At 48.2% G+C, this 26,383-nt stretch overlaps 1 protein-coding gene across 1 annotated transcript in view; it reads right to left on the reverse strand.

The window, feature by feature from the left end:
- GRIK4 (glutamate ionotropic receptor kainate type subunit 4) overlaps positions 1-26,383 on the reverse strand; it is a 205,154-nt gene that overhangs the window by 48,353 nt on the left and 130,418 nt on the right. The window contains exons 4-7 of the mRNA XM_058041136.1: positions 24,713-24,810; positions 20,481-20,646; positions 13,655-13,833; positions 9,797-9,850 (exon numbers count right to left, since the gene is read on the reverse strand). Of these exons, the coding sequence (XP_057897119.1) occupies positions 9,797-9,850; positions 13,655-13,833; positions 20,481-20,646; positions 24,713-24,810 (497 nt within the window). The remainder of the gene's footprint in view (positions 1-9,796; positions 9,851-13,654; positions 13,834-20,480; positions 20,647-24,712; positions 24,811-26,383) is intronic.

Genomic DNA, 26,383 nt, shown 5'->3' on the forward strand with positions numbered 1-26,383 from the left:
GGGAAACCCAAGGATTTCTCTCTGAGATGCAGTGAAAGATATTCCTACACAACATGCTTTCCCAGCTGACTTCTTCGCCTCCTGGAGTTGCTCTCCCTCATCCCCAGTGCTGGCTGCAGCTTCTGCAGGATAGAAGATTCCCAATGCAATAAGGGGACAATTAATAAATTTTTATCCCTCTTCCTACATTGGAGGAATTGCAGGAATTGCCCAAAACTTGGCCCTCAATCTCAGTCCAACATGAGGGAAACCCCTGATCTCAGGGGGATTTTCAGGTGGAGAGGCAAGGATTTCTCCCTGACATGTACTGAAGGATCCTCCTACACAAAACACATTCCCAGCTGCCTTTTTCTCCTCCTGGAGTTATTCTCCCTCATCCCCAGTGCTGGCTGGAGCTTCTGCAGGATAGAAGCTTGCCAATGCAATAAGAGCAAAGAGCCATTAGGAAAATAACTCTGCCATCCTGTTTAAGAGGGGACTCCAAGCCTCCTCCACCTGTGCAAACACAGCTTTATAACCACAGGCTTTCAGAAATTGCCATCAAAATGATGGGTGCAAACAGCAGCTCCCTCATTTCCTCCCATTCTGGTTTTTTTTAATCCCTCTCCCTGTACTGGAGGAATTGCAGGAATTGCCCAAAACTTGGCCCTCAATCTCAGTCCAACATGAGGCACAGAGACCACCAGGAATCGTGCCAAGGTGAATTTCAGGGACACAAATCCTGCCTGCCTCAATTCCTCCCCCTCCTTCCACTCTGTTTTTGAAAACACCCACCACATGTCAATATTCTGTTTCAAGAGAGCTCGGTAAAAAAAAAAATTAGACCCGGAGGATACGCAGCCAAAATTAATGAACTTTTTTACAGAGAGAAAAAATTCCCCAGGCCTTGCTCCGATCACAGCAAATTCAGCAGCAGGCACCAGCAGGCAATTACAGTGTAGATTTTCTGGCTGCTACTACAGGGCTGCAACCACGAAATGTGTGCTGTTAAATAACAACACTTAGCAGTTCCGTGGCATTCTGTATTTTCCCGAGTGCTAGGCACACAATTAGCTAATTGAATTCCACGGGGTTCCCTGGGAGACGGTGCTGGAGGAGTTATTAGAGGATGAAGTCACTGCCTGGCTTTCTGCAGCTCTCTCCACCTGCACTCTTCACTTTCCAGCAGCACAGAAATCTCCTGGAATGACCCCAGCGCTGGAAGGAGCTGGTTAATAAAAGCCACAGAGGTGAGCTCTGCGATCCTAAAGCTGTGAGATGGGATTTTCCAGTTATGGAGATGGGATTTTCCAGTTATGAGCAGATCTGCAGGACACCCTCCCCGGTTTTTAGGGACACAAAGCCATCAGGAACCAGTGATGCTCTCTGCAAGTCTGGATGGAGGATCAGATGATCCCAACCAGGATTCTGCACCCACAAATCCTCTCCCACCTCAGCTGGCTCAGGGAGTTTGGGAGGGAATTGTCCCTCATCTCCTGCCTGTGGCACTGAATTTGGGAGGGAATTGTCCCTCCTGCTCTGTGTCACTGAATTTGGGAGGGAATTGTCCCTCATCTCCTGCCTGTGTCACTGAATTTGGGAGGGAATTGTCCCTCATCTCCTGCCTGTGTCACTGAATTTGGGAGGGAATTGTCCCTCCTTTCCCTGTCCATGTCACTGAGTTTGGGAGGGAATTGTCCCTCCTGCCCTGCTCCTGTCACTGGGTTTGGGAGGGAATTGTCCCTCATCTCCTGCCTGTGTCACCCTGGGACACCCCAGCAGGAAATTGTCCCTGTCACAGCAGCTGCCTGGCAAAAAAAAAAAAACCAGAAATAATGTATTTTAAAGCATGGAGCCACCTCCCCTGCCCTGCCACGCTGGGATGTCCCTCCTGAGAGTGGCTCCTGGTATTTTTCCCCTGCAGCAGCCACTGTGCTGCTGAGCACTGCAGCAGCTCCTGAGCTCCTTCCAGCATTGATTTTGCTGCTGATCCTGTTCTGCAGCTCTGTGTGAGGGCAGGACCTCGATCTTTATCTCATTTTTAATAACCCAGAGTGCCTGGGCAGTGGGGAGGCAGTGAGAACAAACAGGAATCAAGCCTAAAGAGGGGATCTTTCACTGCCAGGGACACCCAGACCCTGTCTGCACCAAACTGCACCCAGTGAATTGCCCTGCCTGACTTGAGGCACTGGGAAACCTCCTTTACACCTTCCCCCTTGGAGTAATAATTTTAATTGTTGCAATTACTCCCATCTAATTGTCAAATATTTTGAAATTTAAACCCAAGGCTCTGAAAGGAGCAGGGTTTGCTCAATTCAGGCTGCACCAACAGCAAAATGCCAACTCCATCCCTCTTCCACACACAGAGTTTTATCTTCCTCTCCTAATCGCTGCAAGGACTTTATTGGAATTTTTGACCTGCTGATTAACAGCCTCCAAAACACCCTCCAACAGGAGAAACTCACTGCTGGAAACTCAGCACTGACCTTGCTCCCCTCCAGCACCAAAAGCTGATTTACACCTGATTTACACCCGATTTACACCAGGCCCAGGACAATCTGTGCTGTTCCTGCTCTTTTTTCATGTGGGATGGGAAAGGAGAACACTGGGCCAAGGCTTCCATTTCTCTATTAAACCCTGGCTCTGGCAAAACCTCCTTGTTCAGAGAGTTTGGTGCCCAGGAAATCTCTCCAAAGCCAGAGTGCAATGCCCATCCTGAGACTTCTTGGCAGCTTTTGTGCAAGGGCCAAACCTGCAGTGCCAGCTCAGAACAGCTCTGGTGACATCACCTGTGTGCGTCATTATTCACCATATTAGGGTTAATAAAATATCCCATCATTCACCATTTTAGGGTTAAAAAACCATCCCAATTATTCACCATTTTGGGGTTAATAAAATATCCCATTATTCACCATTTTAGGGTTAAAAAATATCCCACTATTCACCATTTTAGGGTTAATAAAGTATCCCATTATTCACCATTTTAGGGTTAAAAAACCATCCCATTATTCACCATTTTGGGGTTAATAAAATATCCCATTATTCACCATTTTAGGGTTAATAAAATATCCCATTATTCACCATTTTAGGGTTAAAAAACCATCCCATTATTCACCATTTTGGGGTTAATAAAATATCCCACTATTCACCATTTTAGGGTTAATAAAGTATCCCATTATTCACCATTTTAGGGTTAAAAAACCATCCCATTATTCACCATTTTGGGGTTAATAAAATATCCCATTATTCACCATATTAGGGTTAATAAAGTATCCCACTATTCACCATTTTAGGGTTATTAAAGTATCCCATTATTCACCATTTTAGGGTTAAAAAACCATCCCATTATTCACCATTTTGGGGTTAATAAAATATCCCATTATTCACCATTTTAGGGTTAATAAAATATCCCATTATTCACCATTTTAGGGTTAAAAAAAGAGCAGCTTCTTTGGGCAAACACAACTCCAGGGAGCCTCTCCCAGGTCATGGAAGGCAGAACTAAAAAAACTTCACTCAAAAGCAGATTGACCTTGCAAATTTTCCCCCAAAAATCACCAAATCTCCTCAGACAGAGGTGGAGAAAATTCCTGCCTCGCCCTCTCTGGATCCTGCTGCCCTCAGAGCTGTAAATCATCCCAAAGCTCTGCTCAGAACACATTTATTTGTTTACTCAAGTGGACAATATTATGTTAAGTGCTTTCCATGGTTTTCCTGAAAGGTTTTCATTTATTTATAAACTATCGACGGAGTGAATACGTTTCTAATGGGCCACATGTAAAAATCAATTCCTCTAGGAGGGGAAGAAAAGTGGAAAAAAGTCATCACAGGAACAATTTGAGCAGGTAAGTGGATGAGCCAGAGCAGAACATTTTTATTAAGTTGGTAGGAGAGGATCTACTCAAGATCTACTCAAGGCAATGCTGGTTGGCCATTCAGGTGGGGAGAGAGAAGTTGTGACCTCAGGGGCAATTTAGGGGAATAAATTTATATCTGTAATTGGATTTTTCTTTCCAAAAAAGCACTGACGTGCCTTACAGGTCTTGAACCTCCTCATGCAAGGCCAGCTGTTAAATTTTGGAGGCTGCTCTTCAAACAAGAGCACTTTTAGGAAAATGCACTGCTCAAAGTTCAGCTTCTCTGCAGGGAGATTTGGAGAGAGACAAATGCACAAGGAGGTCAGGTGTTACATGTTGGGACCTGAAAAATGACAGCTCTTGGGAAAAAGGAGGTGGGAAGTAGGGAAAGGAAAAGGGAAGGAGGAAAGGAAAGGAAAGGGGAAGGGAAGGGAAAAAGGAAAGGGAAGGGAAAAGGGAAAAGGGAAAGGGAAAAGGGAAAAGGGAAAAGGGAAAGGGAAAGGGAAAGGGAAAGGGAAAGGGAAAGGGAAAGGGAAAGGAAAAGGAAAAGGAAAAGGAAAAGGAAAAGGAAAAGGAAAAGGAAAAGGAAAAGGAAAAGGAAAAGGAAAAGGAAAAGGAAAAGGAAAAGGAAAAGGAAAAGGAAAAGGAAAAGGAAAAGGAAAAGGAAAAGGAAAAGGAAAAGGAAAAGGAAAAGGGAAAAGGGAAAAGGGAAAAGGAATTTGCCCTCCTTCCCATTACTTTTTTTCCAGAATTTCCAGGGAGCTGGGATGTATCTGAGAGAATTTACCCCAAAATTGGCAATCAAGCACAGGGATCTGGTCAGAAAGTAACAAAAGTGAGGCAGCAAAAGGCAGCGAGGCACAGCCACTGCTTTGTCTAAACCCTCCTTCCCTCATGCTAACTAGAACGAGGAGAAATTGCCTTGGCAGCCTTGCAAAAACCTGATTTGTTTGCCCTGCCAGCACATGGCACTGGAAATATGATCCATAAATCGCAGCAAGGATCAGGGCTCTCCAGAACACTTCACATCAGCTGCTGGGAACCAGGAGGGCTGGGAGGGGAAATCTGTCCCCGGGCATTGGGATCGTCTGCCCTCCTCACCTGGGCAAGGCACAGGGAGGGCAAACAGCACGGCCTGTGCTGGAGCTCACGGTGAAAAATAAGATTATTTCACCACAAAAAGGCAATTTCACAAAACTTAAGCCTTGTCTGTAGTTTCCTCTGCTTGATTTGACATCATCCCTTCCTTCCGAGGGATGTCACCCTGCTGACAAGACACAGCAGAAATGTGTGACACTCTCTGGGGGATCTGGACACCAATTTCCCCTCCAGCTCCAGTTCCAGGCTGACAATTCAGCTCAAAAACCTCGCCCTGTACCAAGACCTCTTTATAAATCCCCAACAAAGAAGAGAAAGCAGGAAACAAGACAAAAAAACCCCAAACCTGAGCTGATTTATCTGGTCTGTGGGAGTTGAACATGGCAGCTGTTTTATCAGCAGCAACACCTGCACACAATTTTGTCAGGGAACAAAACTGCACCCAGTGAATTGCCCTGCCTGACTTGAGGCACTGGGAAAGCTCCTTTACACCTTCCCCCTTGGAGTAATAATTTTAATTGTTTCAATTATTCCCATCTAATTGTCAAATATTTTGAAATTTAAACCCAGCCTAAGGTCTGGATATTATTAAAAAAAAAAAAGCAACAAACCAAACAGAGAGAGAAGAAAAAAAAAATACAAAACCCAATAGCTGCACAGAATTAACAAGCTAAAAGAATTAATTGTAGCGTGGGGTTTTGAAGGCATCCAACATCCCCTCCTACTCTGTGCTGCTGATTTCAGGGATTTCCAGTGCTGGAAGGAAGATTTTTCTTCAATGCACAGCAGTCTGCTTTCAATGGTCTATTTGTGCAGATTATTGTTATTATTATTATTATTATTATTATTATTATTATTATTATTATTATTATTATTATTATTATTATTATTATTATTATTATTATATTTTGTTATATTTTTATTATTATTCTGCACATCACTGCCCCCTCACACGGCCATGAGCTCTGTGGAGACCCAGCCAGGGAGAAGGGAAGGGATGATGAGGATGATGGGGATGGTGAGGCCGATGAACAGCTCTGAGATCATCCCAGCACCTCTTCAGGCAATTTCAGGCAATTTAATCCCTCCCCAAAGTCCCAGATCCAGGCAACCATCACCACATGGAGGTGCCAGGGAGAAAATGGGATTTTTTGCCAGGAGTGCCCCAAGTGCGGGATGTGGGGAAGACAAAACGCACCAGACCTGAGAGTTCCATGAGGACTCCTGGAAAATCTGCCAGGCTGCTGCTGACCAGAGCAGGTCCCTGGGGATGGCTGAAGGAGGCTGATAATGAATTTGCACGCAGGAAAGGAGCCTGTGGATGTTTTTGTCTTGGTTTGCTCACTTCAGCTCCCATGGAAATGTGATGGGGGCTGAGGGTTCCTCCCCATCTGCCCCAGCGCCACTCCCTGGTGCCACCAGGCTGGGGCAGAGGGGACAATCACCCCCAAAATCCCTCCTGTCCCCAGCACACACAGAACTCGCTCCCCTCACACTCACAGAGAGCAGAGCTGTCAGCTGGGATGTGCTTATTAAATAAAATTAATGCTAAAAGACAGAAACAGAGCTCCCCTCTAGAGCTGCAGGGCAGGTGTTTAATTCAGCATTTTATCCTATTTTCTCCTCTTTTTTTCTTTTTTTGCCTGAGATATTTTTCCATCTCCAAGCAGCTCAGTGCTCCACAGGCTCTCTGTTCCCTCTCCTGATGGGTTCCCTCTCTATTTAAGCCATTTTTTCCTTGCTCCCCTTGACAGTAGTTCCCTCTGATTTTATCTTTTCTATTAGGCAGTGATTGCAGAACCTCAGAGGGTTCATTAGGAGCTTGATAATCCCTCCAGATTTATGAGTCTAAATTGCTCACTCCCATCTCCAATCCCCATTTAAATATTACTAATTTCCTTAAACATCTCTTCCATCTGCCCAGGTTTTGCCTGATGTCACCTTCCCCATAATGATCCCTGCCAAAAATCCCGTTAGTTCTGCTACGAGCTGGGCTTTTGAACAAAGTGCTAAAATAACCTGGATAAACAGATTAATACCCTGAGAGAGCGAATGGCAACAAAACTCATTTCTTTCTCACCTGCCACTGCTGCATTCCACGAGATGAATGGGTTTGAAAGGCAAATTTCACCTCCAGCAAATGCTTAATCACACCCGTGCTTGGGACTGGGGTGGAGGTGGGAGCTTCATTTTTAGAGCAGCATCCATGAGATGCTGCTCAGACAACAGAAACAGCTCTAAAAAAATAGGACTTTTTTTGCAGAATGTGCTGGTGATGTGAGGTGGAGATCCCTCGCTGTGTGCCCAGCTCTGCTCTGTGGGACTGGGAATGGTTCGGGAGGGAACTGGGACAGCAAGAGCTGTTGGGAACACTGGAGACACCCCTGGGAGTGGGAATGGTGGGGATGGCACTGTCCCTCTGCCAGCACAGTGACACTGGGACTCGGGGCACAGAGCACAGCCCCCAGGCTCTCTCCCTGCCTGGAACTCCCTCCCTGTGCCTGTGCTGCCCATTCCATGGGGATGAACAGAATCGGTGAACTTTGTCTGGCTGGACTGATCCATGGATTGAACACGGAGCAGGAACCCAGCCAGGAACCTCCTGGCCTTTTCTGTTCCTTGCATTTCTCCCTCTGACACCTCCTTCCATTTATCCCTTGTCCCCTCTGTGCCCCAACTGCTCCCAACCCCTCCATTTCCTTCCCTTCCCTTATCCCTTCCCATTCTGTGCCCCAACTGCTCCCAACCCCTCCATTCCCTTATTTCTTCTCCATTCTGTGCCCCAATTGCTCCCAACCCCTCCATTTCCCTCCTTCCCTTATTCCTTCTCCACTCTGTGCCCCAACTGCTCCCAAGCCCTCCATTTCCCTCCTTCCTCTTCTCCTTTCTCCATTCTGTGCCCCAATTGCTCCATTTCCCTCCTTCCCCTTTTCCCTTCTCCATTCTGTGCCCCAACTGCTCCCAACCCCTCCATCCCCTTTTTTCTTCTCCATTCTGTGCCCCAGTTGCTCCCAACCCCTCCATTTCCCTCCTTCCCTTATTCCTTCTCCACTCTGTGCCCCAACTGCTCCCAACCCCTCCATTTCTCTCTTTTCACTTCTCTCTTCTCCATTCTGTGCCCCAGTTGCTCCCAACCCCTCTTTTTCCCTCCTTCCCCTTTTCCCTTCTCCACTCAGTGCCCCAACTGCTTCCAACACCTCCATTTCCCTCCTTCCCTTATTCCTTCTCCACTCTGTGCCCCAATTGCTCCATTTCCCTCCTTCCCCTGATCCTTTGTCCACTCTGTACCCCAGCTTCTCCCAACCCCTCCATTTCCCTCTTTTCCCTTATTCCTTCTCCCCTCTGTGCCCCAACTATTCCCAACCCCTCCATTCCCTTATTTCTTTCTCCATTCTGTGCCCCAATTGCTCCAACCCCTCCATCTCCCTCCCTCCCCTGCTCCCCCATCCTCTCCAGCTCCCTGCCCACACGTTTGGCTCCGTCCCTTCCCGTCTGTCTCCCACCCAAACACAAAGTGTGATTCAGCTCTCTCAGCTTCCCTGCCAGAAATTATTAATAGAAATTAGAGAATAGGAGAATCATTAGGGCTGGGAGGCAGCTCCACCTCACCCCCATGCTGGTTTCCATCAGCCCCACAGCAGCACTCACAGCTGGGTTCCTCCTCTCCTGGAGAAGTTCCTCTGATGTTTATTTTGGATTTACACTGGGGGGCTTTAACCACACCGTGATCCCATTAATGTTATTTGTGGCCATAAAGCCAAACAAACCATCCCCTGCTCTCAACATTTATGGGATCATCCTTCCTTTGTCTCAGGGCTGTGATGCCTTCCTGGTGCTCACCCCTGGCCTTTTCCAACACAGGGAATGGGATAAGGGATGGGGTGACAACACCAGCATAACCCCAAAAAATCAGGAAAATCAGGACAACCAGGAAAATCAAGAAAACAAATCAGGACAACCAGGAAAATCTGGAAAATCAGGACAACCAGGAAAATCAAGAAAACAAATCAGGACAACCAGGAAAATCTGGAAAATCAGGACAATCAGGACAACCAGGACAATCAGGAAAACAAATCAGGAAAATCAGGACCATCAGGACCCACCCACCTGCTGGAGCTTCCCAAAGACCTGCACATGTCATTGCCCCAGCTCCTGTCACAATGTCCCCAGTTCCTGCCTTTGGAAGCTGCACCAATCATTTTCCACCTCCCCACGACCTTCCCAGCTTTGCAGGAATGACGCCCAAAGATTTTTTAGCTTTTTATATATTTTTCACTTTTTATATATTTTTCAGCTTTTTATATATTTTTCTTCTATTTGTAGCATCGTAGCTTTTAAATATGTGATTGTAGAGTTTCTGGTGATTTTCCTGCCCTTTCTCACATGTTAGAACAATAAGCCAACCCTTAAAACACATTCTTGAGGTTCTGGTTAGCCTGATTTTTATCAACAGGAATTTCTAACGAGGACATCTTGTTTTGAACCAGAATTTAAGAGATGTAACAAGACACAGAACAACTCCAAGGGGCAGACCCAAGGGTTGGTTGCTGGGGCAACTGGTCTCTTGTTGGATGTACCTGTTAGATGAACTAATTAATTAACCTGATAAAAACTGCAGAAATCCAATACCACGTGTGCACAGCAAGCTTTTGTTACAGAACTGCTTTAGGAAAATTTTTTTTTTTTTTTGTATTATTGGGAAAGATTTTGCCTTTTGATTCTAGCAGCAGGTGACATCCCTGCCTCCCTCCCTCCCTCCCCAGCACATGAGGCTCTGTCCAAGCATCCCACAGGTCAGGGGGATCAGCTCCCATTAAAATGACTCCACACTCAGGCAGGAAAAGCTGGGAAAAACTCCTTACCAGATTAGTGAAGATATAGGTGTAATAGGCAGATGCCATGCCCAGTTCAGCTGCCTGTGAAGGAGAGGAAAAAAAGAGATTAAACCAGAGCCTGACAATCTCCAATCTCCACTCCAGCAAGGCAGAGATTTTGCTTTTCCAGGCTTATCTCTCCTTGCAGGAAGGGAGAGTGGGACACAGCAGCACGGTTGGACCTGGGAAATTAAAGTTTGGGGAAGGAATATTTCAGCAGGACTGAGCTTAGCTGAGGTCTCCTGCCCACACCAGCCCTGACAGAGGGAAATGACCCAGCTCCAGACCCTGGGAGCATCCCTGCTCTCTCCATGGCATTCCGAGATGGAATTCAGGGATTCCTGCATCCATTCAAGGTTAACCCTAAGGAAATCACCTGTGGAAAGCAGAAGCTTCTAAACTTCAACAGAAAAGCTGTTTTACAGACCCCAGTGGCCCTCAATGGTCTGGAAAGGTGAAGTGGGTCCTGCAGGCCCAGTCCTGAGAGCTCCAGAACCCCCTGGGATGAGGAATTCTATGATTTTTTAAGAGGAAAATAAAGATTTCTGCTTATTTTGTGTGTGGATGCTGCTTTGCTCCTGTTTTGGGACATAGAGAGGGAAAAGAGCAGCTGAGAGCTCCAGGCTTGTCCCTTCCACCACAAACACCATGATGGAGACAGAGAGGCAGGAAAAGCTTCTGGGAGTTGCAGGAAAAGGACAATCAAGCCACTGGTGGCTTTCCAGTTTTATCAGTCAGATTTGGGCTCAAATCCCACAAATTAATGAGCACGGGTGAGACCCAGTAACTCAGCCTGCTCTCCAGAATTGAGACAGGGCTGTGCTGGCCACAGAAACAGAAGAAAACAGGGCAGAACTGTCCAGGGATGCAGAGAGAAGGACACAGAATGTTCCATGGGGATGATCTGTTCCAGAGATCACAGAGCAGATAACTGAAGGCCTTTCCCAAAATTCTCACTGCACAAGGAGCTGGTTGTGGGAACAGATGCTCAGCAAAGTGGGGCATCAATCTGCAGATGCTCCTGGAAGCCTCTGTTCCTCTGCCAAGCACAGCTGCTCTCAAATCGAGCTCCCAGAGCCTGGCAGAGAGGTTTTCCCAGCAGTGCAGACCACACAGAGCAATGGGAGGCAAGGAGGGAAGGACCAAAGCACCTCGCTCCTGGTGTGAGCCCCTTTTATCCCTCCCAGAAGCTGTGGCAACAAAAAGTGAGGGAAGGAAAGACAGAAAGAGGCAGCTGGGATTGCACCTCTTCCTTTTCCTGTATCTTAGCTGTTCCAGGGCAAAGCTGAGGCCACCACCACTGTGCCCAGCCCCTTGGCTGGACATTGTCACGCTGTCCCTCGCCCAGGTGACACAACAGAAACAGCAAAGCCATTTGCTCCCTCATTTTTCACCCCCTCCACAGCAAAATTTAGCCCCAATTCCCCCTGCCCATCCCTTCCTGGGGACAGTGACAATGCCAGCCCTCCCTGTGACCCACTCTGAGGTCACAGGTTTGGTGTCAAGGGTAGGAAATGAAGGTGAGCAGCAAAGCCTGTCCCATCCATTCACCTGGCAGCTGGGAGTTGGGAATCTGGGAACCATCCACGTGTCCCCAGCCCATCTGTGGAGGGTGAGGGATGAGAAACTGGAGATTCCTTTCACTGTGCAGGGCTGCTCTGATGGGACAGACCCAGCAAACCCAAACTGCTGCTGTGGGACAGGACATGGCTCCGCCTGATGCTCAGCACCACCATCGCAATGAAACACCTCCCAGCCTCCCAAGGTGCAAGAAGTTGCCAGATTCTCCTTCTTTATTTATTTCCCTCCATTTCTAGAGTCCTCTAGCTGGAAGAACTGGGTTTGACTGGGAACTGCTGGAAATTCCTGACATTTCTGAGGGGTGGCAGGAGGAGGCTGGAGCTGGGCAGGGAGATGTGGGTGCCTGGAGAGAGCTGCTGGGAGCCTGTGGGAAGTCACTATAGCAACAGAGGAGGGGGACAGCCCTCAGCAGCCAGGCAGTAACAGGGAAAAAGGGGAAAAAAACGCACAAAAAAACTTCTAAGTAGACAACCCCCAAAATTCCCCCAAAAAAGTCTATTTAAAAATGAAAACTGCACCCTGTAGAATAAAAAAATTTGGGGGGAGAGAGGACTGATAAAAACATCCCTGCTGGATGCCATCAGGGGTAAATCTGGCACAGGCAAGGCCTTTGGATGGCACATTCTGTGACAAAAGAGCCAGGATGGGGTGGAAAGCCAGGGAGATCCCAGAGCCTGGATCCTTCCTCCCTTCAGGAATGTGCTTCTTGTTCCCTCCAGGATGTGAGAAACTCTGCTCCATCTGGAGCACTGCTCAATTTTGAAGCAGGCTATCAAAACAAGCACTAGAAACTGCAGCCAGAGAGCATTTAAAAATAAACAGGATTAAAATAAAATCTCGGTTAATAAGACAATAAAAAGAGAAAGAAGGAAAAAGTTAGACACCTAATGGGAGGGGGAAAAAGGAGGCACAAGAGTCATTTCAGAGAGCTGAGCAGTCCTTCACAGCTCCTGGATGGCAGCACCACACATCCCCTCAGAGCAATTCAACCACCACTTGCACAGATCCAGCCCTGGAAATCCCATCAATGGCAATTCCCCTCTGGGCAGAGCCAATTCCCAGCGCTGCTGAGGGAATTTTCACATTTCAATTGATACCTTAAATTTTAGCTTTCATATTTTTCAGGTTCTGTGCTGCCTAGGTGTGCAATTTGGAGATTCACATGAGGGGATGGTGAGCTCTGTGCACAGAGCAGGGAGACAAAACAATTCCTGCTCCAGCTGGGCACCAAGGACAAATGATCCAAATCTCAGCCCAGGAGCACAAACCCCGTGGGCTGGAGAGAGAAAAACAAGCAGGGTGGGACTGCCTGGGCTAAAGCTGGAATGGGACAATGAACTGCAAGGTGCAAATGGAGCAGAACTGATCCCAGGGAGAGAGCCCGGGAGCGCTCGTGCATTTTGGGGCCATTTTGGGTCATCTTGGGTTCATTTTGGGACATTTTGGTTCATCTTGGGTTCATTTTGGGACATTTTGGTTCATCTTGGGTGCAGCCCAAGGTGTATCCATTGAGGTCTTTTAATAAATCCCTGTCCAGCCTTACAAGGCATCACAATATCCCACAAGAGCTGGCTGGGGGAGCAGCAGCACCCCGAGGGACAGGGGATGGATACTCACTATTGATGCAGAGCAACCCCAAGGCAGGAATAATTTACTCTGACTCTAAATGATTCAGAAGGCTGTACAAATGCTGTGTAATGTATTATATTACACCTATATTAGAACTATACTAGAACTGTATCATCCTAAACAGATATTAAAGAAAAACCTGTGACTGTCTCCAACAGTCACAACACAGCTTTGACTGTGTATTAATTGGTCCATCAATATAAACAACCATCACCAGAGTCCAATTAACAAATCACTTTGGGTAAACAATCTCCATAACACATTCCACATGTGCCAACAACAGGACCAGCAAGTCAAGAGGAAATAAAACATATCTGTATCTCTGAGCTTTCTCACTGCCTTCCCCAGGAGAAATCCTTGGGCAAGCTGCTCCCTGTGCATCTCACCTTCTGCAGGATGGTGCCATTGGCATGGACGATGATGGTGGCTTTGACTGTGTATTAATTGGTCTATCAATATCAACAATCATCACCAGTGTCCAATTAACAAACCACTTTGGGTAAACAATCTCCACAACACATTCCACATGTGCCAAACAACAGAAGCACCAAGTCAAGAGAAAATAATTCTTATCTCTGTCTCTGCACTTTCTCACTGCCTTCCCCAGCAGAAATCCTTGCTCCCTGTGGATCTCACCTTCTGCAGGATGGTGTGGGACATGGAGGCGTTGGCGTGGACGATGATGGTGGCTGTCTTGTCATCCCGGATCTCCTTCAGGAGCGGCGTGGGGTCCCGGCTGTCGTCCAGCATCCGCACCGACAGCGTGTCCTTGGAGATGAGGAACTGCCGCAGCAGCTTCTCCAGGTTCAAAAGGCCTTGGGAGGAGAGACAAAAAGGACAGAGCCCTGTGAGTTTGGGGCTTGGTTCTCCCATGGGACACGGTGATCCATGGCAGGATGTGTTCCTGAAGTTCTGGCTCTGGGCACTGCAAAGGAAAGGATTCAGTGCTTGGTCCAGCAGGGAATGAAAAATGATGGAGTTATTATTTTTCCAGTTATTTCAGCTGTTCCCCAGAAAAAGAGAGTGAAATAAAAGGATTTGGGGCTCAGTTCTGGGTCCAGCATGGAATGAGAAATATTGGAGTTACTCCAAATGTTCCTCAGAAAAAGGGAGAGGAAATAAAAGGATTTGGGGCTCAATTATGGGTCCAGCAGGGAATGACAAATAATGGAGTTATTCCAGCTGTTTCTCACAAAAAGAGAGAGGAAAGGAATGGATTTGGGGCTCAAATCTGGGTCCAGTAGGGAATGATAAATACTGGAGTTATTCCAGCTGTTCCCCAGAGAAAGGGAGTGGAAGAAAAGGATTTGGGGCTCAATTCTGGGTCCAGCAGGGAATGAGAAATAATAAAACTATTTCAGCTGCTCCTCAGGAAAAAAAAAAAAAAAAAAAAAAAAAAAAAGTGGAAAGGATTTAGGAGCCATTGTTTGGTCCAGCAGGGAAGGAGAAGTGATGGAGTACCCCAGCTCTTCTCCAGGAAAAGAAAGTGGTCCCAAACCCCTCTTGGGAAGAGATAAGAACTTCAATATAAGGTCCAGACAAGGTCTCCATTATCTCCCTGCATTTGGGATTGTTCTGTTTACTGGAGGATTATTCCTCCCCCTCAGCCTTTGCATTTCCAGCTCCCAAATTAAGTGCCCAGGAAGGGGTAACTTTTTTGGGAGCTGTTGGAGCACTCTGATGGGGCAGCTGCTCTCTTCCAAGGGGATGAGAAGCTCTGCTGAGAGCTGGAGGTCACTGCAAAAGTACAACATTAAAAAATCGTGACAAAAATAAGGATGGGCACGTCAAGGGCTCCTTCCAACACAGCTGCCTTGAAGCCTAATAAGATGTCAAAACTCCTGCTGCAGATTTTGTTAGTCAAGAAAACAGCTTTGATAGAGCCTCTCTTGTCTCCAGCTGCTGAGTTTCATCAAGAAATCACCTCCTGCCAAGTTTGATTGACCAGAGGAACCAGCAGATGGATTCATCAGCACGACACAGACAGCATAGCCACACACCCCATCCCCTCAGGAAGACAACCCCAAAACAGGGGGGAAACAGAGCTGGAGAAACAGAACCATCAGCAGGGTCACAGCCCAGCTGCCAGAGAGGCAAATTAACCCTCAAGTCAGAGCTTTACTCTTCACCTGACTTATTTCTGACTGCATGAATCCACTCATTCCCCAGCAGGTCAGGAGGCAGGGGAGGGTCACAGCAGGGTGGGATCAGTGCTGGAGCTCTGCTCTCAAGGACTTCACCAGGGAACAAAGCAGGGCAGGAAAAGGGGAACATCCAAGATGAGGAACCCTTCCTTCCCAGGGAGAGGTTTAAAGCACTCTGAGCTTGCTCTGAGCTCCTGGCAATGCCCTTGCCTCTCCCCTGTTCTCTGGGTACAGTAGGAGCACAGCAAGGGGTTATAAACCAGCTGTGCCAGGGCTTCTCGGGGTCACATCAGCTCCTTCCTCTTCCTCACCAGGCAGAGAACTCACTCTGCTCACAGCGCACCAGGACCTCACCTGAACACTTATTCTGTCTTCTACCCCAGGTGAACAGTTTTTCCTAAGCCCTCCATTTGACCCTCGAGGATGTGGAAGGGTTTATTTTCACCTCATTCCACATCTGCAGGGGGCCAGACAGGGCTGCTGGAAATCACAGCCCTGACACCACCAAGTTTGCTTGCAGCTCATCCCAGCAAACTCTGCTGCTGTGAAACCCAGGAAAAAAAATTCTAAAGCTCATCAGGCACAGAGAGGAAGAAGTGGAACAAGGAGAATAAAAAAAAAAAAAAAAAAAAAAAAAAAAAGAAACATTTGATCTCTGCCTTCAGCTCGAGGAAATTACCATTTCCAGCACATTAGATCCTACCTGTAGCCCCATCCAGCCTCCTGCTTGCAGCTGCTCTTGCTGTGTGCAGGGAAGTCTCTATTGTGCAGAGATTCCCCTTTGTTTGATGCTGAGAGAATGTGAGACTCTCGCTGCTGCTGCTGCCAGACTGGCACTTCAGAGGGATGTGAACCCCACAAAGGCTCGCAGACTCCTCCTGGCACCTTTGAAGTACCAAAGTGAGCACACAGAGGCTGCACCAGGCACCTGCTGCTCCAACACTCCCATGGGGAGCTCTGAGAGAGGTTCAGGCTGGCCTGTGGCAAGTCCTGACCTTGATTATTTGATTTTTTTCTTATGCAAACATCGGAGCTGGCAGGAGCAGCCTCACTCCTGAGCTCTCAGCAGCAGAGATGCTCCTGGAAAGGGGGAAAGGCAGGAGCTGGGGCTGTCCTGGAGCTCAAATACATCTCTGGAGTACAAATACAGTGTTCAATGCTCCTGGGAAGGGGGAAAGGCAGGAGCTGGGGCTGTCCTGGAGCTCAAATACATCTCTGGAGTACAAATACAGTGTTCAATGCTCCTGGGAAGGGGGAAAGGCAGGAGCTGGGGCTGTCCTGGAGCTCAAATACATCTCTGGAGTACAAATACAGTGTTCAATGCTCCTGGGAAGGGGGAAAGGCAGGAGCTGGGGCTGTCCTGGAGAGTCCTGGAGCTCAAATACATCTCTGGAGTACAAATACAGTGTTCAATGCTCCTGGGAAGGGGGAAAGGCAGGAGCTGGGGCTGTCCTGGAGCTCAAATACATCTCTGGAGTACAAATACAGTGTTCAATGCTCCTGGGAAGGGGGAAAGGCAGGAGCTGGGGCTGTCCTGGAGCTCAAATACATCTCTGGAGTACAAATACAGTGTTCAATGCTCCTGGGAAGGAGGAAAGGCAGGAGCTGGGGCTGTCCTGGAGTTCAAACACATCCCTATTTAATGCTCCTGCCGATGGAGGAGCTGCAGGGCTGCTGATGGTTCCACTCCTGGACATGGATGGTTGGGAAGAGAACATTCCCATCATCCAGCTTTGCTTTTAATCCCAAAACGTTGCTTCGTCTCCCTGGGTGTTTGAATTAAAAATAAAACTTTTAAAAAAGGACCAAGGATGTGCACAAGGTCTCAGACCTCACTACCCTGGTCACCCTTCCCAAGCACTGAGTGTTATTCCCTCTCCTCTGGCAATCACAGAAGCTCCTAAAAAGTCCCTGCACTCCTCTAATTGCCTTTTTGGGTTAAGGTTTCTGTGGAACCACACCAAACCTTCCAGAGCAGCTCCCAAACCAGCTAATTCTTGAACACCACAGAGAAACTGAGTCAGATACTCTTATTCCATCCACCAAACCGAGTCCCACAAATCTCATTTACATTTTACATTCCCCAGGGCATTGCACTTAGGCTGGCCCAAGTTTAAGGGTCATTTTCTGCTCCTGCCAGGGGAAATCACATCCAATCCCCAGAGGAAGGATGTGACAGGGTGAGTGTGGCAGGGCAGGGCCCGGGGGTCCCATCACAGCCTCACACTTAAACCAAAGCAGCTCCAGCTTGCCCCTCCTGGGATCTAAATAACAACAACATCCCTCAAAGCAGCATTTCCTCACTGATGAGCAGGCAGCTCTCATGCTCCCCTCAGCTGCCTCAAGGGAACCTTCCAAAAGCCTGAAATGCCTCCAGTTAGTTGCTTAAGGACTGAGCTTAGGAGCAGTGCATGTCCTAAGGGAAAATCAGGGTTTGTGCTCCTACATGAAGCTCAATTAAGCCTCGTCTGTGCTCTGTTACAGTCAGGGCGTGTTGGGCTTCAAGCCTGGCTCAGATCAGCTCCTTGCTGAGCACAAAGAGCTGGGAGGATGAAAGGCTCCTGTCCCACTGCTTCCCTGGGTCTGGGAAGGACTCAGCACAGCCTAAATATTGAGTTATCCTGCAGCACCAGAGCGAAATAAATTGGATTGCTTCAGGTAAGAGGGTTTGATCCAGCTAAGTAAAAATCATATTAATCATGTTAATTCCAGTGGGAGACTCCTGGCCCAGGAGCAGGGCAGGGGTGCAGAGCCCTGAGCCTCCTGCACGGCAGCTGAGAAAACCTAATTATCTTTGCTTCCCTTCTTGCTTAAGGTTAAGGTTAGACAATGAAAAATTCCAGCTCTGGGAGTGATGTGGGAGACCATTTGCATGATTTTAATTGCATCATTTCGAGCCAGGGCCTTTCCTGGGGTGGATGTGAGCGCTGCTCACTGAGGGTGATTTACTGACCCACCTCAGCCTACTGCCCTGGGGCACAGAAAACACAAAGAGGAGCTAAAAACACTTCTGGTCCCTGAGTCCCTGCGCAGGAATCTTCCATCAGCTGCTGCTGCTGGGGAGTTTGCTAACTGGGAATGGTGCTGGCCCAGTCACAGAGCAGCATTCCTGTCACCTTGTTCTTCCAAGGTGTTTATCTAAGTTTACGTCCTTGTAATGAACTTTCTCACACAGTTTTATATGAATAATTATTGTTTTACATTTTTTTCTGCAATTTGATGGGCTGTTGGTTTGTGCAGTGTCATTGGAGAGGTGGCACTGTCACCTTCCAATCCACTGGCACTTTTGGAAATCTATAAATGCTGGAGTCAGGAAATAAACTTCCCTCCTTTTTACCTTGGAGATTCCAGCGTGAGTGTTGTTTTATTTCATGTCCTACACGATCCCAAAGCTGTCCCTGCACCCAGGAGCCTTTCCAAAGCCCCTTTTCCAGGCTGCTGTGGCTGCCAAACCCCAGAGCTGCTGTGGCCACCCCAAATCTGCTGCACGGTGACCTCAGAAAGCACAGGACACGCTGAGATCAGGGATGCTGAGCCTGCTCCTGCCACAGCAGGAGCTCTGCAGGGATAGAGACAGGCCTGGTGAGGTGGAGAGGGCCCCTGGAGAGGGAGAAGATGGCTCTAGAAGGTGGAGATGGCCCTGGTGAAGAGGAGATGGCCCTGCAGAGGGTGAAGATGGCCCTGGCGAGGTGGATGTGGCCCTGCTCAGTTGGAGATGGCCTTGCTGAGGTGGAGAGGGCCCTGGTGAAGAGGAGATGGCCCTGCTCAGGTGGAGATGGCCCTGTAGGGATGGATATGGCTCTACTGAGATGGCTCGGGCCCTCCTGAGGAGGAGATGGCCCTGTCAAAGTGGAGATGGCCCTGGAGAGGGTGGAGATGGCTCTCCTGAGGTGGATCTGGCCCTGCTGAGATGGATTCGGCCCTGTCAAGGAGGAGATGGCCCTGCCGAGGGTGAAGATGGCCCTGGCAAGGTGGATCTGGCCATGCTGAGATGGATTTGGCCCTACTAAGGAGGAGATGGCTCTGCTGAGGTGGATCTGGCCCTGCTGAGGGTGGAGATGGCCCTGCCAAGGGTGGAGATGGCCCTGCTGAGGGTGGAGATGGTCCTGGTGAAGAGGAGATGGCCCTGCTCAGGTGAAGATGGCCCTCCAGGGATAGAAAAGGAAGGCTGTGCAGGGATAGATATGGCCATGCTGAGGTTGTGATGGCCCTGCTGAGGTGGATCTGGCCCTGCTGAGGGTGGATACAGCCCTGCTCAGGTGGATGTGGCCCTGCTCAGGTGGAAGGCCCATTGTCCAGACACACAGTCCCCAGCAGATGCAGGCTGCAGAGCCAGGAGGATGCTCTGTGCTGACTGTTACTCAAATCCCACTTTCAGGCCACACAAACTGCACGTGGCTTTGAGCAAGCCACATTTCGAAGTGCTTTACTTGCCTAAAAATAACCTCCAGAAACAGGCCTACGCCTTTCTTAAATTTTTTTCTTTTTCTTACCCAAAGCCCCATCTGTGGAAGCAAAACACTCTTCAGATGGGCAAACAGAAGGCAGGATCATCTCCACCCATCCCCTTTCCTCCTCTGAAAAACTCCTCCATTGACACTGGCGAGGGCTGTTTACAGACCACAAATGGGATGGGGCTGCTGTGGAACTGCCTTGAGCTGGTTTATTTTCCAGCATCAGCCTCATTACATGGTTATGGCAATGGGAAGATGCCAGCAGCTCACATCCCAGGCAGCAGACTCAGAACTTAATGTTATAACTTAGTTTATAAGTTTTTTGACCCATCACACAAAGCAAAAGCACATTGACAGTATTTATATCTGTATAGTGTATGTTCCATATTGACAGTAGTTCTATCCAACCACTGTAAGCACACGTACCTTTGGTTAAACAATGCCTGCTTATTTAGGATACAATACCTGCTTGTAAGCCTTAAAACACAATGCACAGAGCTCCATTATTAAGCTTCAACCTTCCTAATTTCTCACTAGATAAACTTTTCTGTAGCTTAGAGAGTTATTCGAGCCAAGCATTAATACACAGACCATTGTTCTATTTGTCCTTGCTTTTCTACAGTTTAAATAATTTTTCTGCTGACCTATCTCATGGCTGCTACTTAGCTCTAATCACAGTTCTGCTGTCTCTGAGGCCTGCCTTTTGCAGCTTTCCCAAAACCCTCTGATTTTGTGGATTCCCACACTCCACGGGGCACCAGGGTGGAGAAACTGGAGTGGAAAAGCTGCTCTAAGCAGAGACATGAGGAGCTGGGACCAAACAAAGAGGAGATGAAGCAGAGGGGCAGGAAAACCAAGACTTACATTCAGCTTTGGCACAGATGAGGCAGGCAGTGGTGCAGTTGAAGAAATTCAGGATTCCTGCCACGGCCACGCTGATGTCGGTGTTGCTGGGGTGCAGGTTGAGGGTGGTGAACCTCTGGAGCTGCAGCTTCAGGAACTCCTCTGGAGCCACTTTGAAGTGAGGAACCTGAGGAAGGAAAATATAATTAAAGAGGAAGTAGAAATGAAAACAAGTAAATCTGCGATAAAGGGCCTGCGGTGTGAAGCACACAGCAGGCAGAAAGTGGAATATCCCAATAAAACTGCAGCAGCAGCACGGGAGTCAAGAGGGGAGGGTGGGACTCGTGCAGCAACAGAGGAAAATAATTATCACAGCAACAAAAACCACGGGAAGGAGCAGAGCAGGAAGAGTCTTGCTGAGCCACTCAGAGAAAGGCACCAGGGACTGTGATTACAGCACAGGAAACCTTCCCTGTCAGCTCAGCCTAATTAGCTGGGGCACTAATTGTGGCTGGGCCCTGCCTTTGCTGGGGGAGGATGCTGTGCGGAGACACAGGGATCACCCAGGGCCCTGAACCCAGCCCTGCCCTCTGCATGGAGGGGCCACGAGGTAATTCATTAGCAGAGATGAATGTCACAGACAACTTTTATGAAAAATCCTTTCCTTAGGATTTTTCCTCCTGAGAAGCTGAGAAGCCTCAGGAACAAAATGCAAACAATGGTTATCTGCTGCTGTGGAGTGCAACAGGTGCATCTGGGATTGGTCTCATGTGGTTGTTTCTAATTAATGGCCAATCACAGTCAGGTGGCTTGGACAGAGAGGCTTTGTTATCATTCCTTTTCCATTCTTAGCCAGCCTTCTGATGAAATACTTTCTTCTATTCTTTTAGTATAGTTTTAATGTAATAAATAGCATAAAATAATAAATCAAGCCTTCTGAAACACGGAGTCAGATCCTCATCTCTCCCCTCATCCAAGAACCCCTGTGAACACAATCACAGAGGAAGGCAAGAATGAGATGACCCCGCGCTGGTGAGGCTGGGCAGGGGAGGAACAGCACAGCAGCCAGGAGCTTTGGGCATTTCTGACCAGACAGGGCTGGGTTTGTGATGGGTGTAGCAAAGCAGCAGCTGGAGCAGGATGTGCTCCAGGGGGAGTTTTGGGAGCTGGGAAGGCGCAGGGCTCAATCTGAGGGAGCTCTGCTGCACATCCTGCAGGCTGCAGCCACATTCCTCCTCACAGAGAAAAGCAAGGCACAATTCTTCCCAAGAATATTCCTGGGTTTCACATTCTCTCAACCTCAGAGAAAGAAAAAAAAACAAACCAATTCTTATCTCATTTGCTGTGCCTGTGTTTGTGCCAAAGTAGAATCCAATATGGAAATTTACCCACAGTGATGGGGTTTTGTTTCCTTGGCCTATCAGGGCCACGTGTCTGTCAGAACTGTGGGCTGACAGTCATGAGATTCTGGGCAGTTGAGTTGAGTGCTTGGCAGATTCAGTTTAGATGTAATGTAATATAGTGTAATATTGTTGGGAAGGATGAAAGTTTGACAAGAAAGTCTCACAGATATGTGCGCTTGGCAGAGAGATTTTTGAATGTAGAAACTGAAGAAGGAATAGAAATAAAAGCAAGTTTTGATATAGAAGAAAAGAATTGCTGAGCCAGTCTCACTGGATAACCAGTGAGGCAAAGGGTGTGTGAGTTAGAAGGGGTTTTTATGGCTTAGAGCAAAGGATAAACCCACCCCAAACGAGAAGATGTTTTTACCAAGCAGAAAGAGAGCACAGGCAAACAAGGCAGCAAATGTGGCAAGGAGAAAAAGGTCTCAGAATTTTCCACTGCTAGAAAACTGAAAAACAACTTCTAGCATAACCTGTAAAGTACTGACTGTTAGTGACTGGAGAACAGTAACATGAATATGGTAATTACAGCAGTTACGATAGGCTAGAGGTAAAAGTTAAGGTATAGATTGATTCTGCTGTATGAAGATGCTCACCAAAGAAAAGTATAGAATGTATTGTAACCAAAAGAAAAGTCTATAATGCATTGTAACCTAAACTCAGGGTCTCCAGGCCTGCCTGCAGCTGGAGCTGACAGCTGTAGGCACAGCTCTGTCACCCACCACCCTGGACTGCTGTAATGTCTTGGATACAATAAACTGCATTTTGGAGGTCCTCTGGAGTCCCACATTCCTCATTTCGACTCTTACATAATATAGTGTTGAATAATATAGTATAATAAAGTAATTAATTAGCCTTCTGATAAGATGGAGTCCTCCTCGTCATTCCTCCCTGCAAATGCAAAGCAGACCATGGATGGAGCACTGGACAGACACACAGACCGTGCCCAGACGCTCCAGGCTCAGCCAGATTAAGAGAGGCAATCTTGTTTTCCTCCTGCCAGGTGAATTATCCTGGAAGAAGCAGAAACATGGAGGAAGGGAAACATCTGCCACAGCTTTGTTAGCAGAGTGTCAGGTCCTTCGGAAGCCATCAGCCCCTGGCTCCCTCCTCTCCCCTCCTGGGAGAGCCCATTAGCAGCTCCTCAAGGCTGCGTTAGTGACAGCAGGAGCTGCTGCTTAGCAGGGCGAAGTTAAGGAGTAATAAGCTGCTATCCGCCTTGATTCCAGCCCGCAGCCCTCAGCCAGGAGGGAAAGGTGGATTTCCATAACCAGAGAAGACAGGGCAGCTCCTGATCACTGCTGGGAGGGATCCAGACCAGCCTGGGGCTCAGAGGGGCAGAGACAGGGGAAGGAATCCACCACTGTTCAGTGTTCAGCCCCTGCCTTCATCCCAGGAACCCTCCTCTCCTTCCCAGGAGCTCTGCCCCAGTGCAATTCCTCTTTCTGGACAGGGAAAGAGGGATTCTTGTGTGGAAGGAATCCACAAAACACATCAGGGCTGAGCACAGCCCTTTTCAGCCCCCGCTCTCATTTCCAGGAACCCTCCTCTCCTTTCCAAGAGCTCTGTCCCACTGCAATTGCCCTTTATGGAATGGGGGAAAGGGATTCTTGTGTGGGAGGAATCCACAGAACACATCAGGGCAGAGCACAGCCCTGGTCAGTCCCTGCCTTCATCCCCATGAATCCTTGTCCCCTTTCCAGGAGGTCTGTCCCAGTGCAATTCCCCTTTTGGGACAGGGGAAAGGAAAGGGATTCTTGTGTGGAAGGAATCCACAAAAGACATCAGCCCTGCCTTCATCCCAGAAACCCTCTTCTCCTTTCCAAGAGCTCTATGCCAGTGCAATTCCCCTTTCTGGACATTCTTTGGGCATGAGAGGGGTAACACAGGACAGGTTCATCCCCCGGACCATCAGTCCCTCCAGTGCTTGTCTGGGGACACTGATCCTGGTCCCCGAGGGGTGGCTGCAGGCACAGGGGGCTCCGTGCCCCAGCTGATGCTCCTGGGATGTAAATCCCACAGAGTTCCTGCAGGTTTGCATCTCATGGAGAGCACCAAACACCTCAGGAGGGCACCAGAACTCACCTGTCCTTTCTGCAGAAAAAAAAAAAAATAAAAATCAGGAGCATCAGAGATCAGAGACTCAGAATGAATCTGAATTTCAGAGGAAAACCACTTGCAGAGTTGCCTTTCCTGGCATGGAGAACAAGTCCAGCGCATTTAGCGAGAGAAAACACTACAAAACAGCCCCAGGAGACCCCTCCTGCTGCAGCCCCGTGCTTCAGGGCTGGAGGATCCCTCCCATCCATCCCTTCCTACCCCCAGGAACAACAACCAGCACTCATTTGTGAATGCAAATTATTTACAGTGCTCGGTGCCAGCCTCCTCTGTTGGAAGGCTGAGCTCCAGAGAGAGCCACTAAATGGCTGAGAGATGTTATCAGCCTTTAAAGGGATGAACTGTGAGAAGAAAACTCAATTTCTTCTCCAGAGTGCAGAGCCAGATCCGTGTAGGAAGGTTCAGGGCTTATAAAATATTAAATCCAGCACATAGCCTGGACAGAGATAAAAAAAGGGGTTGAACTGGGTGGAAGAGCAGTAAACATAAAGCTCCCCAAGAACGTGCACAAAGCATAACAGGAGATTTGGGTTTGCATCCAGCAGGGTGAGTTTTGGGCTGGGCAGCCCTCAGTGGGGATGTGGGGATGAATGTGAGGAGCAAAAGGGGGTGCAGAGAGGAAAAGGGAGGCAGAAAGAGGCAGCAGAGGGGAAAGGGAGACGTTTCAAAGGTCTGTGCATTAGGAGGAGGGTGATGCACCATGCTGACATCACAAATGAATTTCCCACTCACCTCTTTCTCCCCGCAGATGTTGCTGATGATGGAGCTGGAGGCTGGGCTGGAGGAAGGTCCCAGGACTCCCACCACGCCTTTGGGGAGGATCTGGCACACTGTGGGCAGCAAGAGAGGGAGCAGAGGTCAGAATTCACCCACATTCCAGCAGACAGCCATGCTCAGTAAGAACACAGCCTCACCTCCTTCACACAACACCCTCTGTGCCATTTTCATCCCCAAAATCCCTTTATTCCCCCTGAAGCGCTGTCACGCTGCCTGTAACACTGTCCATCTTCCCCCAGTTTTAAAACCCCACCTAAACTCTCCCCAAAACCCCAGAATCTTCATCTCTGACCCCTTTTTGTCCCCAGGTCAGGAACATGAACTAAACTTTATGGAAAGATGCTAAACACAGCAGTGCCCTGGCTTTAAAGCACCAAACAGGCTTGTAGCAATTTCTCCCCTCATCTTTGCAGAGTTCAGTGGTAAAAACAAGGATTTCATTGCTGGTTTTCATTTGTTTGGTGTTGTTTTCTTGCTGGCAGTAGTGAAATCTTCTGGCTCCCTGCTACCAAGGTTAGCAGAGCCATAAAAAACACCTGATAAACTGAAGTTAAATCTCTTCCCGGGTTAAACTGCAAGGGGGTTTTGGGTCCTTTTAATTCACAGCACAAATCCAGCTGAATTTCCACCTCCCTGCTGCCATCCCCATCCCCTGCATCACTCAGAACCTTTTCTTCAGAGCAGAAAAAACCTCCTGAGCAGGAGGGGAGAGCCCCTCATGCCTCAACCCCTGAGCTCCAAAAGCCTCCTGAGAGCTGACCTGCCTCATCATCCTCAAACACTCAGCTTTTCCCCAGACAAAACCACATTTGCTCAACTGGAATCTTTCTGAGCACAAAGGAGGCACCAAAAGGGAGAAAAGAGGCACCAAAAATCTTGAGAGTTATGGCCACAGCAAGCTCACAAGGTTTCTGTGTACAAAAACCACAGCACTGCACCCCAAAGCTGAGATTTCAGCTGTCATCACTATCAAACCTGCCTCTTCCCCTGGCTTGCACCTCAGAACAACTCTTGTGAGGGTTGTGAAGAGTTATTTGAGCTGGAAAAATTCAAATCTGGACATGGTGGGTTTTTTTTTGGTAGTAAAGCAAATTCATCATCAAAACTGCCGAGCTGCAGATTAGGGATGGGGTTTTAGTGACCTCAAGTCTTTAAATCAAGGTTGAAAGGGGAATAAAAGCTCATTGTGCTTGGGGTGAGCTAGAACAGCAAGTTTGGGGTTGAGTTTGGGGTTTGGGGAGTGAACTCAAGTTTTCCCAGGGAAGCTGTGGCTGCCCCTGCATCCCTGGAAGTGCCCAAGGTTGTCCCTGCCCATGGCAGGAGCTGGAACAAGATGATCTGTCAGGTTTGCCAATCCAAACCATTCTGTGATCTCTGGCCTTACTCTCCTCCACAGCCTGGAAAATGAGGCCCAAATCTCATTTAATTTGTCACTTTGGGGAATTGGTTTTGCTTCTCTTTTGAAGGGAAAAAACTCCTTATCCTCCCCAGTCCCTGCTGATTGCTCCAACTTCTTACAGAAAGTGCTCATGAAATGCAAACATCTCCTCTTGGGTTTTCCTTCCTCCTCAGCTCCCTCTCCCTCCAACAACTCAATCTCCTATGGAGGGATATTTTTTTTTCTGC

The sequence above is a fragment of the Melospiza georgiana genome, chromosome 27 (assembly GCF_028018845.1).
Source record: "Melospiza georgiana isolate bMelGeo1 chromosome 27, bMelGeo1.pri, whole genome shotgun sequence".
NCBI lineage: Eukaryota > Metazoa > Chordata > Aves > Passeriformes > Passerellidae > Melospiza > Melospiza georgiana.